Source organism: Pagrus major, chromosome 22 (genome assembly GCF_040436345.1).
Source record: "Pagrus major chromosome 22, Pma_NU_1.0".
In the NCBI taxonomy this organism is placed as follows: domain Eukaryota; kingdom Metazoa; phylum Chordata; class Actinopteri; order Spariformes; family Sparidae; genus Pagrus; species Pagrus major.
In genome coordinates this window covers 8730743-8743497 of record NC_133236.1, presented here as the reverse complement: position 1 = coordinate 8743497, position 12755 = coordinate 8730743, and the positions used below count along the sequence as shown (strand labels likewise).

The window sequence follows — 12755 nt, the reverse complement described above, 5'->3', positions numbered from 1 at the left end:
ACTAACTGAAAAGTAAAGTTAGCGTTAGCGCCATAGAACTGTAACTTTTCGTCGCAGGATTAGCTAGCTAGCTAACCCCAATCTATGTAACCATGGTAACAGAACGCTGCACCAGGGGTTAATGGGAACTGTCGCAAGGCATGCTGGGTACTGTCATGGTGGCTGGCGGTGGATGTGAACGAATCGTTTCTCTCACAGTTTTGTTGTTGTCGAAACATTTTAAGTAAGTTTGGTAAAACTTTGAGTTAACCTGCCGGCGAAATGGCGTCCACCGCGGCGGGCAAACAGCGGATACCGAAGGTGGCGAAGGTAAGAAGCCAAAACTCAATAACAGGAGCCACGAGCTGACTTCGACTAAGCTAATGCTAACAGTTAGCGCTAAAGTTGAACGGAGCGAACTTCTCGAGCTAGCGCCAGATAACGCTTGTGTTTGCTTTCTAACAAGGTTAGATCTCATATATCTGAAACATCGGATACGAATATACATGCAGTTGTTATTTTAGGGTACTAAAGTTAGCCAGGCGGAAACAACATGAGCTCGAAAACCTGCTAAGCTGACTTTCACACATAAGCTAACTGAGGACGTTGTATTTCCCCACCAGGCTGCGCTTCTTGGGGGTTGCCTAAACGTGTTGTTTTAATCCTATATTGCGTAGTTATTCCTGGTTTTGTGTAAGTGACAAACTGGTAGGCTTAGATTTAGCATTTTAGCATGATAACCTGAGTTGGCTCCATATTAAACACTTAATGGTAGTGCTAATAGTCGTAGTAATAACGGTTTGTTTTCATGCACATACAAGTGCCAAGCCCACATGGACGCATAAGGCACCTTATACACACTCGTTGTTTGGAAAAAAGATCAAATAACACAAGTTTAGATCACATTTAAAGCTCCCCACATGTCAAGTCTTGCACTCGTCAGAACAGAAAAAAATGGTAAAGTTTTATAATTTACTATAAACCTAACTGTGCGTATGGATAATGGTGTTGAACCTGGATATAGCTGTGTATTAAGAAATCAAGTATTATGTCATCCACTCCAATAAACATTCATATGGTACATAGAACCAGTTGTACACTACACTATTAAATACATCTTCCTTCTTTCTCTGCTATAATACTGAAACACACACAGTCATTTGCACCCAGTAACCTCGAGAACATTTCCAATATTTACTTCATGAAACATTTTCTATTCTTCTAAGTTTTGTGTTGAAAACTTATTGCACAAGATCATTATGTTAAGGGATAAAAAGAAACTGAATTATTCAGCAGTAAGACATGAAGAACATCAAAACACAATGCTCAGGACTGGAGCAACATCATGTTAAATGACTTTTTCTCGCATTTCAGGTGAAGAATAAAGCTCCTGCAGAGGTTCAGATCACTGCTGAGCAGCTGCTTAGGGAAGCCAAAGAGAGGGAGCTCGAACTTCTGCCACCCCCACCAAAACAGAAGATCACTGATGAAGAGGAGCTGAATGATTATAAACTCAAGAAGAGAAAGGTATGTGCTCACATGTCATTATCTCCACTGACTGCTTGTTCTGATGAAAATGCGCAGTGTGAAATCTGACCAAAACAACTCAGATTCTCCAATTATAGTATCAATACTTGTCCAATACACCATATTTTAAAGTCTGAGCTGTGAGATCAGGTGATTATACTTGTATTCCAAGACTCATATTCACTCAAATGCTCATGTTATGACTTTAATGAAACGAGAGCAAAAATTTAACAGAAACAAATGAACCCTCAGAAAGACAACTCTTTTGTTTTATGACTTTTCGTCAAATTGTTGTCTTTTCTTTCAGGGGTTTGAGGACAACATCAGAAAGAATCGAACTGTCATCAGTAACTGGATCAAATACGCACAATGGGAGGAAAGCCTGAAGGAGATCCAGAGGTACTGTTCCTGAATCCAATTTTACTGCAACATTTCAGTAGTGTTACAACTGTCAGTACTGTTGAACCTCTGCATCACGCTGCATTAAGTCCTTTTCATGTTGAGGGTGTCAGTATTTTGGCAAAAAAAGAAAGAAGAAGAAATCTGATGTGATATTGCAGCTAAATTTGGCCTGTTTTACACAGAGTTTCTGTTACAACAGAAATTTCTCTGCTGATCTTCCCTCATCGCTGCCTCCTCTTTTTTCAGGGCTCGTTCCATTTACGAGCGAGCGCTGGACGTCGATCACCGCAACATCACTCTGTGGCTGAAGTATGCCGAGATGGAGATGAAGAGCCGTCAGGTGAACCATGCCCGCAACATCTGGGACAGAGCCATCACCATCCTCCCACGAGTCAACCAGTTCTGGTATGAATGAAATTCATATTTGCTGCTTACATTAGAAAATACAGGAAGTGGAACACTTGGATCTATGTGCTTAAAAGGGCAGATGGAGAATCTTTAGTGTGTACTTGTAGCCTATTATTATTACTTTATGACATGGCTATCAATATATCTACTGCCTACTTTATTTACGTTTGATTGTTTGTCCTGTTAAAGGTACAAGTACACGTACATGGAGGAGATGCTGGGAAACGTGGCCGGCTGCCGGCAGGTGTTTGAGCGCTGGATGGAGTGGGAGCCTGAGGAGCAGGCCTGGCACTCCTACATCAACTTTGAGCTGCGCTACAAGGAAGTGGACAAAGGCCGCACTATATATGAGCGATATATCCTTTTATTTGCGTTTAAATGCATTGTGTTGGGAGGATTAAACTACTGAGAGGAGGTGGTGTTAGGAGAGATTTCATCTCTGTGACTTCATGTTTATGTTGGAGAGGGAGACAGCAGCAACAAGGACTGAACAGGAAAAGTGACTATTCATAAAACCTTCAAGATAAGAACACAGCAAATTATATTAACTATTTATAAATCAAATCCAGCTTATTTATGAAGGATATTTTAAAACAACCAGGGTTGACCAAAGTGCTTTACAATAAAATACCATAAATAAAATAGCATGACAAATTATGTAAAATGTATAATGCAGTTACTAACACAAGTGTCAATATGATAATTTTCATACTGATCATTTGTTGCACCCCCAATTCATACCAGTCATGTTTAATTTTGTCTGCTCTGATCAGACACATCAGTAGATGACATCTTGTGACCTTTGGATGATATTTATTTTGTCATGTAAAAATTCCTTAACTCCTCTGCACTCGTCATGGTTCACCCTGAAGTGAAGAACTGGATCAAATACGCTCGTTTTGAAGAGAAGCATGGATACATCGCCCATGGCAGGAAGGTGTACGAGAGGGCAGTGGAGTTCTTCGGGGAGGAACATGTGGACGAAAACCTCTTTGTGGCCTTCGCCAAGTTTGAGGAGACACAGAAAGAGGTTTGTGCAGCTCAGTACAAAACTCACCTGTAACAGACTGTATGAATTCAAATTACAGCCTCAGTCCTTTTGTTTCTTGTTCTGCTGGAGAGTTGTTAAAAATGTTCATATCTTTGTCCTTACATTCTTTGTGCTTGCCGAATGACTCTGATTGTATGATGTCCCTTCCTTTACAGTTTGAACGTGTTCGGGTGATCTATAAGTACGCTTTGGACAGAATCCCTAAACACCAGGCACAGGAGCTCTTCAAGTACTACACCATGTTTGAGAAGAAGTTTGGAGATCGAAGAGGTATCGAGGATGTCATCGTCAGCAAGAGAAGGTTCCAGTATGAGGAGGAAGTCAAGGTATTTAGTTGGTGCAAAACAGTCTGACCAGTGGGTGTAAACGTTACTTCCTGTCTTCATCACTAACATTTTTCTGTTCCTCTCAGGCAAACCCACACAACTACGACGCCTGGTTGATTACCTTCGCTTGGTGGAGAACGACGCTGACCCAGACACAGTGAGAGAGGTTTATGAGAGAGCCATCGCCAACATGCCCCCCATCCAGGAGAAGAGACACTGGAAACGATACATCTACCTGTGGATCAACTACGCTCTGTACGAAGAGCTGGAGGTCAAGGTCAGTTCAGTTACTTTTCTTCATCATCATCAACAACTACCCTCATTTTACCTAAAGAGACCAATTATTATACGATTCCTCATTAACCCGCTCAGTCATTCTCTCAGCCAATCAGCTTAATTTCAAATTGATTAAGATGTCATCACAATGAAAAACAGATACTAAATCAACAATAAGCTCTGTTAAATTTGTTGAATAAACCTTTATTATTGTTTGATCAGGATCCTGAGAGAACGAGGCAGGTGTATCAGGCATGTCTGGATCTCATCCCACATAAAAAGGTAATTTGGATGTTTGATTTTCCACTTTGTTAGAATAAGTCCTGACTCTCTGTTATTTCTCTGATAATACATACAATACTGGTATCTCTGAATGTAAACAGAATGCTGGTGTAGTTGATATAACAGTTAAAGTCAAGGTACTGTTATTACTCAGATTGTGATAATCGTGTGTCATGTTTTCGTTTCAGTTCACGTTTGCTAAGATGTGGCTGCTTTACGCTCAGTTTTGAGATCCGACAGAAGAACCTGCAGGGAGCCAGAAGGGTCATGGTAAGATTCAGCAGAACTGATGAGTTTTAAAATTATGTACTTATAAATTTATTATAACATACTTTTAGATCAACATGGAGACCAGCGCAAAAAAAGAGAAATAAGCTTGGAAATAGCATCCTAGTGGAATACTTGTTCATGGACTGTCAATCTAAAGGTTTATAATAACAAGTTTACCTGTTTTGATATTAGCTGTCTTACATTACATAAATGTTCCCAAACTGAAGCATTTATTTCTTTTATTCCCTTATTTAACTAGCTAAACATGTCATGTCATGTCTTTATTTAGCCTTGAAACAACTGACACACAAATTAAAAACATATGTAGACTGTTACTTTTGATCCTTTACTCTGAAATTATAAAGCATTAAATAACCATGATCAAAACAATCAAAAGTAAAATTTATTGAAGTTGAAGTTAATGAACAGCAGGTAAAATAAAGAAAGTGACTTTTTAGTAAAAATTTAGACGTGATATTTTTGATTTAGTGCTTGAATTTTACTCTGGCTAAGATGCTTAAACAGGTACGAGTTTCCTCAATATCTAAGGAACTTGACAAACTTTCTGCAAATGAACTCAGTTTGACCTGTGTTTTCCACTCTTTTGTTTCTCCTCTCAGGGTACAGCAATCGGTAAATGTCCGAAGAACAAGCTGCTGAAGGGCTACATTGAGCTTGAGCTGCAGCTGCGTGAGTTTGACCGCTGCAGGAAGCTGTATGAGAAATACCTGGAGTTTAGTCCAGAGAACTGCACCACCTGGATCAAGTTTGCTGAGCTGGAGACGATCCTGGGAGACACGGAGAGAGCCCGCGGCATCTTCGAGCTCGCCATCGACAACCGCGACTCGACATGCCAGAGGTACTGACTGCATATTCGTTCATATAACCATTTATTATTGACTAAAGAAATACTACTGCATTGCTCAGACGGTCTCACTCAGACCAACAAGTTTAAGCTTCTACATAAAGGCCGTAGTTTGTTCTGCACATAGAAATTCATTTGTTGATCATTTCAGAATGTGTGTCCGTTATCTTACAGGTGCTGTGGAAGTCCTACATTGACTTTGAAATTGAGCAGGAGGAGTTTGGAAACACCAGAAACCTTTACAAAAGGCTGCTCCAGCGCACTCAGCACGTCAAGGTGAGAACAACATTTTAGCTTTCTGTGTTCCTTGAATATATGGGGGACAAAATGCTTAAAAACTTCCTCTCATGCAGGTTTGGATCAGCTACGCCAAGTTCGAGCTGTCCATCGACAGCCCCGACAGGCTGCAGAAGTGCCGGCAGATCTTCGAGGAGGCCAACAAGAGCCTGAGGAACTGCGAGGAGAAGGAGGAGCGCCTGATGCTGCTCGAGTCCTGGAGCGACTTCGAGAAGGAGTTCGGATCCGACAGCACGAGGGACAGAGTGAGGAAGCTGCTGCCGGAGAAGGTGAAGAAGAGGAGGAAGCTGACTGCGGAGGACGGGGTAAGAGCTCAACAGAAGAACTGGTTTATAGCACAGCATTATGATGTAAAATTGAAGATAGCAGGCAGCAGAAAGTCCTTTACAGTGGAGGTCTTGTTCTTTTCCAGTCATTTTTTTAAATCTTAGACTTTTTAGCTTTTAAACATGTACAGCGTAGAAAACTAAGTTTCCATCAGTCCTGTTATGTATAAACTGATTAACAGTTTTTTGATAAATAAGTAGTTCTTCAGGGCAAAATGTGGATTTCTTCAAGACTCTTTAGGTTGTGTTAGTCTGAAGCTTGCCCATTTATTTTCTCATTTAAATGTTGTCTGTTAATTTAAATAACTTGGAAAACGATAAATATAAATATAAAGATGCATCTCAGAGATACATCTCAGAGTATTTGCTTTACTATGCCAGGGGTTTAATTGCAGTGTGAGAACAGGACGGCACAAAGGTCAAATAAATAAAATAGAAATGAATCTACTCATGACTTTACTGCACCAAACAGTCTCTTAAGTGATCATGAACTTAGAAGATTTACAAAAGATTTCCTTATTCAAAAGACAAAGGTTTTCCCAAGATGGAATGTGTGAATATAAATCTTGGATTGATCTGATGGGGGAATAATTAGATTTTGGAAGCTTCTTCTTTCCTCAGGCTGAGACTCGTTAACTCATCCTCCACACTCCAATATAAAAAATAGTTAATTTATTATCGGAGCAGCAAATTCATCTAGTTTCACAACCCTGTGAAGTGATAAAATAAATGAATCTTGACTCTAGAATATTTTGGCACTATTCTATAATGCCATGCCAATTAAGCATATTTGATTTTAGAAAACAGCACTAAATGTTTTTGAATTTACTTAATATTAAACTGAACTCGAGCTTGATCAGTCAGTTCAATATTAAGCTATTTAGCAAAGAAAAAAAACTTTTTCTGCTTCTCAAATATGAGCATTTGTCACTTTTCTGTGTTTTATATCCTTGTATACTGGACTGTTCTTTACTAGTTGGACACATTGAGTAATTAAATAAAAAAGTCATAGAGGAATAAATAATCAGAATAATCCTTAGTTGCAGCCAATCCCAGGTATTAATGTGTTCTCCTCGTTTTCTCAGTCGGACGCAGGTTGGGAGGAGTACTACGACTACATCTTCCCAGAAGACGCAGCCAACCAGCCTAACCTCAAACTGCTGGCCATGGCGAAGATGTGGAAGAGGCAGCAGATAGTAGAAACGACAGAGGAGGATCTAGAAACCTCTCCAGGGGATGAAACGACATCGCCCTCTGACGAGCCTGCAGCTCCTCCGGAAAACGGCTCCGACAGAAACACTGCGACCGAAACAGAACAGGAGGCGACATACGATGATCGAGACGATGACGTCAGCAGCACCAGCAGCGAGAGTGACAGTGATGATGAAGATGGAGAGAAAGAGGAGAAGCAGAGCCGGAGCGAAGAGAAAGAGGAGAAACGGAGCGAGAACGGCGATGAAGATGATAAAGATTAAACTCATGTTTAGAAGAGTTTCCCCGAGAGGAGCGACGTTCATCCTGGACTGATTTTTCTACTGATCTGTTTTATACCACAAACAACAAAATGAGCTCATGAGCGAACAGTCTTTATTGTATTACCATGTTTTTGTTTGTGCATTATACAAACATCAAGTCAAACTCGCCTGTTGTCTTGTTTCTCAATTAAATGTTGATTGAAAATTTACAGGAAATGAAACTGAATTCGACTGTTAATGGAAGTAAAATTTGTACAATCAGTGGCTCTCAGACGAAAAAGCAGGGAGAAATGGTGACAGTTTATGTACAATGTAACATGATTATGAGGATGCAGAGAGCCACAGTCTACTGTTATTCAATGTCTTCTGGTCTGACAGGATGTGGCAGCGGGATGATCGACTTCTTCTCTGTGTCTCTGGACAGAGCTTTCCTCATATCTGCAACAAGGACACAAGACAAACTGTCAGTTCTTAAAAACTAAGCTGAAGTTTCTTTTGCTCGTCACAGTTCTTAACTGAGTGAAATGACCACAACAGCTGTTTGAATTCTCTATTCCTTGCAATCCTACTGTAAATGCAGTCAAATTGTCTGAGCACTGCAGTTGTTTTTATTAATTCTTCACATCTTTCCTTGAACTTATGATGCATTACATCGAGGTCAAGGAGGGAGAAGAGGCAAAGAATTACATTTATTGATTATTTGACTGCAACCCCAGTCTGAATTCAGTTTGTGTGGAGCAACAGCGCCCTCTGCTGCTTTGTGTTACTAAGACAAATAAATGTGCAGCACAGTTTGCTTATGATACACATCCAGAGTTAGTTTGGTAATTGAAAGTCATAAGGGGTCAGTTCATCAAAAATACAGTAAAGATTAGTTTAGCTCCAGTAATACCTGTCCATGCAGGTAGATTCTGTTTTATTTGTCAGGTTTTCTGAAACTTCTCAAAGGTAAAATTAAAAATAAACCTCAAAAGCTGCTTGTCTTTGCAGAAAATGTCCCTGTTAAAACCCACAGAAGAGCTTTTACAGAGACTTTCTTCAATACCAGTTCTTAAGGAAAGTGTTGGTAGCTTATGGTATCAATTCCATGAGCCTCCACTGTATCAGGTCAGCAGAAAGCTCAGACTGACAACTTATAACCTCTGCTAATAAAACCAAACTATCTGCAAGATTGATCCTACCAAAGGTTAGTCGGAAAAATGTCTCGCAATTTGCGTGGACTGGCCCTTTAAATGCTGAATATTTAAACGCCACTTTTTACTTGCTGTACTTTATGCAACAAACTAATACAGGGGGATCACAGACTACATCAACACTACTTTTTTTTAAATTTTTTTTTTTACATCTAGCTAGCTTGCTGGCTAACAAATACCACAAAATTGCATGCTTATGATATATTCTCCATTAACTTATATCCATTGCCCGGCTACCTACCCACTGCTAGACAGGCAGCATCCCTCTTTTGGGACAGTTTGTAGTTTTCATAGGTAATATCGTATAATATCTGCTGGTTCTGTTCTGTCTTGGCTTACTATGAAAACTACAGTCAATGACAGCCAAGTTTGGGATGTTTGGAAGAACAATCAAGTTTCAGAGCCTCACACCCGCACCTGAACACACCACAGCGGCAGACCCATTGTCAAAACTATCTTTACTTTTTGCTACATTAACACTCAAAGGTCATTTGACAAAAATAAAACTCACTAAAAGGTTGGAAAATAGCCTAAAAACTGATGCTTCATTAAAAACTACAACACTTAAACACGCCTGAATGGCCCCTTTAGGTTTTTCTTAGAGGAGCAAATTTGATTTGCTGAATAATCAACCCATGACACAAAACCTGAATATATTAAAAATCCTGTATTTTTGCCTCCAATATCTGGTTTCTGTTTTGAGAGCTGCTCTCACCGTAAGCGTCTTCATCAGGTTCTCCGTTGCTGGCTGAGTAATACTCGATCACCGTCCTGTAGACGCTGTAGCCGAGACGTTTGTACATGTTCACCGCCACCTGGTTGGAGACTCGCACGAAGAGATCAACGAAGAATCCGCCCTTCCTACAAGATGACAATAAAGGTCACAGTAACACGTTTTTATGAGGCGATAACTTCAGTCATCAGCTGTTCACTGAGCCAGTCAACAACGCCATCTGTTGCTCTCGAGTCTGGAGATGATTTTCAGAATAAAAACATCAAAACTAACAAATTTTAAGCTACAAACAACCTATGAAAAACCATTACCTAAAAGAAATACTTAAATTTTAGGGACCTGACACATTTTTGTTAACCACATGTCAGCACAAACAAACAGCCAGACGTTAATGCAGATTCTGCTTTATTTATACAATTTTTATTACAGTATTTGCATATTTAAACCTTGAAATTTTAATTGGAACAGGCTCCTGTGACACTAACATTACACTTATCTAATTTCTAAATAATTGTCATGCCTGTGCTGCAGATGTTACAGTCCAATATGTGTTGTGATGTTACAAACCTCTCTGAGATTTCCTCCAGCATCTCCATAAGTTTGGCGGCGAGGCCGAGTCGTCTGAATTCCGGGGCGACAGACAGAGCTGTGACGTGACCGTGCCACTCCTCCCGAGCCACAGATCCCTCCGCCTTCCCCATGACTGAAAAACAGAGTCAACCGTGAGATCAGAGACTCACACGAGCTTCACAGAGAGTTACATTTACTACACCAAAACTCAGCAAAGTGGTGATGAACGATAATATGTGGCTGTAATGTAAATTAATTAAAGAGCATTTCATATGCAACATGCAGTGTTTGATGATCAATTTGAAGAACAGAACCATCTGTTCAAGGGCCAGGGTGAAAATGCTGAATTTCAATGGTTTTGTTTTTAGGGCCAGCAATATGCTTAAATTTTAATATAATCCTTAATTTTCAGCATAATCTGGTGTTTCATCGACACATGCACACATTGTATTTGTAACAATTTAGATGAGATGATAAAGGCTTTCTGAGTCTGGAAATCTTTGTTTAAAGTTAAGACTACCTAGACTTTTTCTACTGTGTCAAACTGTCCTCCATGAAACAGCTTCACACATGGCAAATGTTTTATACTTGAATGAAATAGTAATTGCTATGAAGACGCACCAGGGCGTGTTTACGCTGAGACATTATGATTAATGTGTCATCATATCAACTGACCAGCAGGTGGTGACAAAGAGACAGAAATATTTCCAAACTTTTGTCTCTTTGTCAGCTCTCTCATTTATTTATAAATTAGGTGCTTTTTGAATAATTTGTCCTTCCTTTGTTTAGTTAATATCTGTGTATTTTAACTTAAGCTGTGCGCTATTGATTTGTTATTGTTGCATGTTCTGTTTGTGCGCCCTACCATGTGACCATGGCCACATGAAACAAATGAAGCGTTGTAGGGAAATTTCAGTTTTTTACCTGCTCGTTTTCCCAAACACACATGAAGGTTATTTCATGAGGATACTTGGTTTCTTCCTGGCATGTTCCCTCTATCCTGCTTGTATTACTGCTATATATGCTCTGTTTTTATTCATGTTGTGTTTTTATCTTGACTGTTGTTGAGCTATTTTATGCTTTCTTGTTTTTATATTGACTGTGTGTACTGTTTTTTACTTGTTCTGTAAAGCACTTTGTAACCCTGTGTCGAAAAGTGCCATTATTATTATTGTTATCATCACAGAGGGACAGTGTGACTCATTTAAGAGTCTACACTACTCAATTTTGCTTTTGTTACTGTATTAATTCAGTGTTACAATCTCATATTTATGGGATCTTGATTTTATTGTGTTTCAATCCAAAACTCAATTACACAAAATTTAGTGTAGATAGGATGTTTAGTCTTTAAACATTTAAAAAAAAAAACAATTCTCCATTTTAAATGATATTTTCTCCCTTTTTTGGAAACTTTTATATAAATATATTTTCGGTCCGTTGATCTGCCTGACCTTCTTTGCCTTGATATATCAGTCTTGATAGTCTTGACAGTATGAGGACAGATATGGACATTTATTTTCTTTTACAAACATCCGTGCTTCCCACCAACAACTACAGTAAATGCACCAGAGGACTTTTCAGATTAATGTGCACCAAATTGAAAATAAAAACTGTTCAAGTATATTTTTGTATTGTGAGGGAGAAAAGAAACAGCTGTTATGTAAATGTATGAAAGGGAAATTTTCTTGTAAAAGACAATCTCAACCATATTAAACAATAAAATATTTAAATCTGACAAAGCAGAAGAACTTACTGTAGCCCATCAGTTCACCACCAGGAGCCTCAGCAACGATGAAGTACTCCGGCCAGTGAGCCAGGTACTGAAGGTAAAATGGGATCCCATACTGGAGGTCAAAGGTCAAAGAAAACTACAGACTGCTGTTAGATATGAAACACACTAATATTAGAAACAGCAGCATTAAATAAAGTTCAACCGCAGCACCAATTACAGACTATCAGATGCACCTACTAAACTGAGTTTAAATTAAGTGTTGTCAAGCTGAAATATGCCAGACCCAAAGACAGAGACATGTGAGATTTATAAAACTAATTCATGGCATGAAAATAAATGACAGATTAGCTGACATTGATAGCTGAAGGATACAGTTTCTGTCAAAGGGTCCAGGTTGCTGTTGGACAAAACACAGACATTAGTTAGTTTCATGCATTTTATGAAGACACAAACAAACCAAACTCAATCGAAGAGTTATATGTTTTCCTAGTCAACTTTATTTACGAACGCTAACATTAGCTACCTAGCTAAGAGAAAGACAGATACTAAGTTACCTAGCTACCTAGCTCGGGTTAGTCGGCAAATAGATTTTAACTTTCACTGAAACGACAGTCAGTTGGCTGATTAAATGTGTGCCGATATTTTCAGGAGATACTAAGGATTCGCAGGTTATTCCAGTCAAACATTAATAAATATCCATTTTGCCGATGACACTCGCACACCTAAATTCTCTACTTTTTTAAAGGGAGTTTGGCACAGCATTCTCTCAAGCCAGCCTTCATCTTTGGCTACACTGGTTAGCCTGCTAACGCTGCTGCACCCCAAACACAGGGTGTACACATAACTCTGCCACATAAATACAAGACGACTGGTTCGTGAATATAATCTGTATGGTGAAACTGACAATATTTCACTCACATGTTGTTGAATTTGAATAAATCATCGCAGGTAAACGGTCTCAATGTTGTCATCTTGACTTGCTGCTCTGTGTCCTTTAACCTCATAGAGGTAAAGAGACTTCCGCTTACTTTAAAACGCGAGAA

At 39.3% G+C, this 12755-nt stretch overlaps 2 protein-coding genes across 2 annotated transcripts; one reads left to right on the top strand and one right to left on the bottom strand.

Moving 5' to 3' along the window:
* Positions 1 to 164: 164 nt before the first annotated feature.
* crnkl1 (crooked neck pre-mRNA splicing factor 1) lies at positions 165 to 7580 on the top strand. The gene is given in 17 exon segments (XM_073492750.1): positions 165 to 309; positions 1354 to 1506; positions 1814 to 1905; positions 2155 to 2313; positions 2506 to 2672; positions 3168 to 3346; positions 3523 to 3693; positions 3780 to 3804; positions 3807 to 3970; positions 4192 to 4251; positions 4440 to 4475; positions 4477 to 4521; positions 5142 to 5352; positions 5355 to 5380; positions 5561 to 5662; positions 5740 to 5988; positions 7095 to 7580. Coding segments are annotated over 17 exon segments (2277 nt in total). The 5' UTR covers positions 165 to 261; the 3' UTR covers positions 7485 to 7580.
* Positions 7581 to 7584: 4 nt separating this feature from the next.
* On the bottom strand, positions 7585 to 12700 carry naa20 (N-alpha-acetyltransferase 20, NatB catalytic subunit). The gene is made up of 6 exons (XM_073492752.1): positions 12631 to 12700; positions 12085 to 12109; positions 11734 to 11824; positions 9978 to 10113; positions 9393 to 9538; positions 7585 to 7922 (listed from the first exon to the last, which is right to left on the bottom strand). The coding sequence occupies exons 1-6, from the start codon at positions 12681 to 12683 to the stop codon at positions 7837 to 7839; spliced, it is 537 nt and encodes a 178-aa protein (XP_073348853.1). The 5' UTR covers positions 12684 to 12700; the 3' UTR covers positions 7585 to 7836.
* Positions 12701 to 12755: the final 55 nt, after the last annotated feature.

Coding starts and splice junctions, on each gene's coding strand:
- naa20 (XM_073492752.1), bottom strand. CDS start 12,683: ATGACAACATTGAGACCGTTTACCTGCGATGATTTATTCAAATTCAAC. Junction 12,110..12,630: donor TTATTCAAATTCAACAACAT/GTGAGTGAAATA, acceptor TTTGTCCAACAG/CAACCTGGACCCTTTGACAG. Junction 11,825..12,084: donor TGGACCCTTTGACAGAAACT/GTATCCTTCAGC, acceptor TTTGACCTCCAG/TATGGGATCCCATTTTACCT.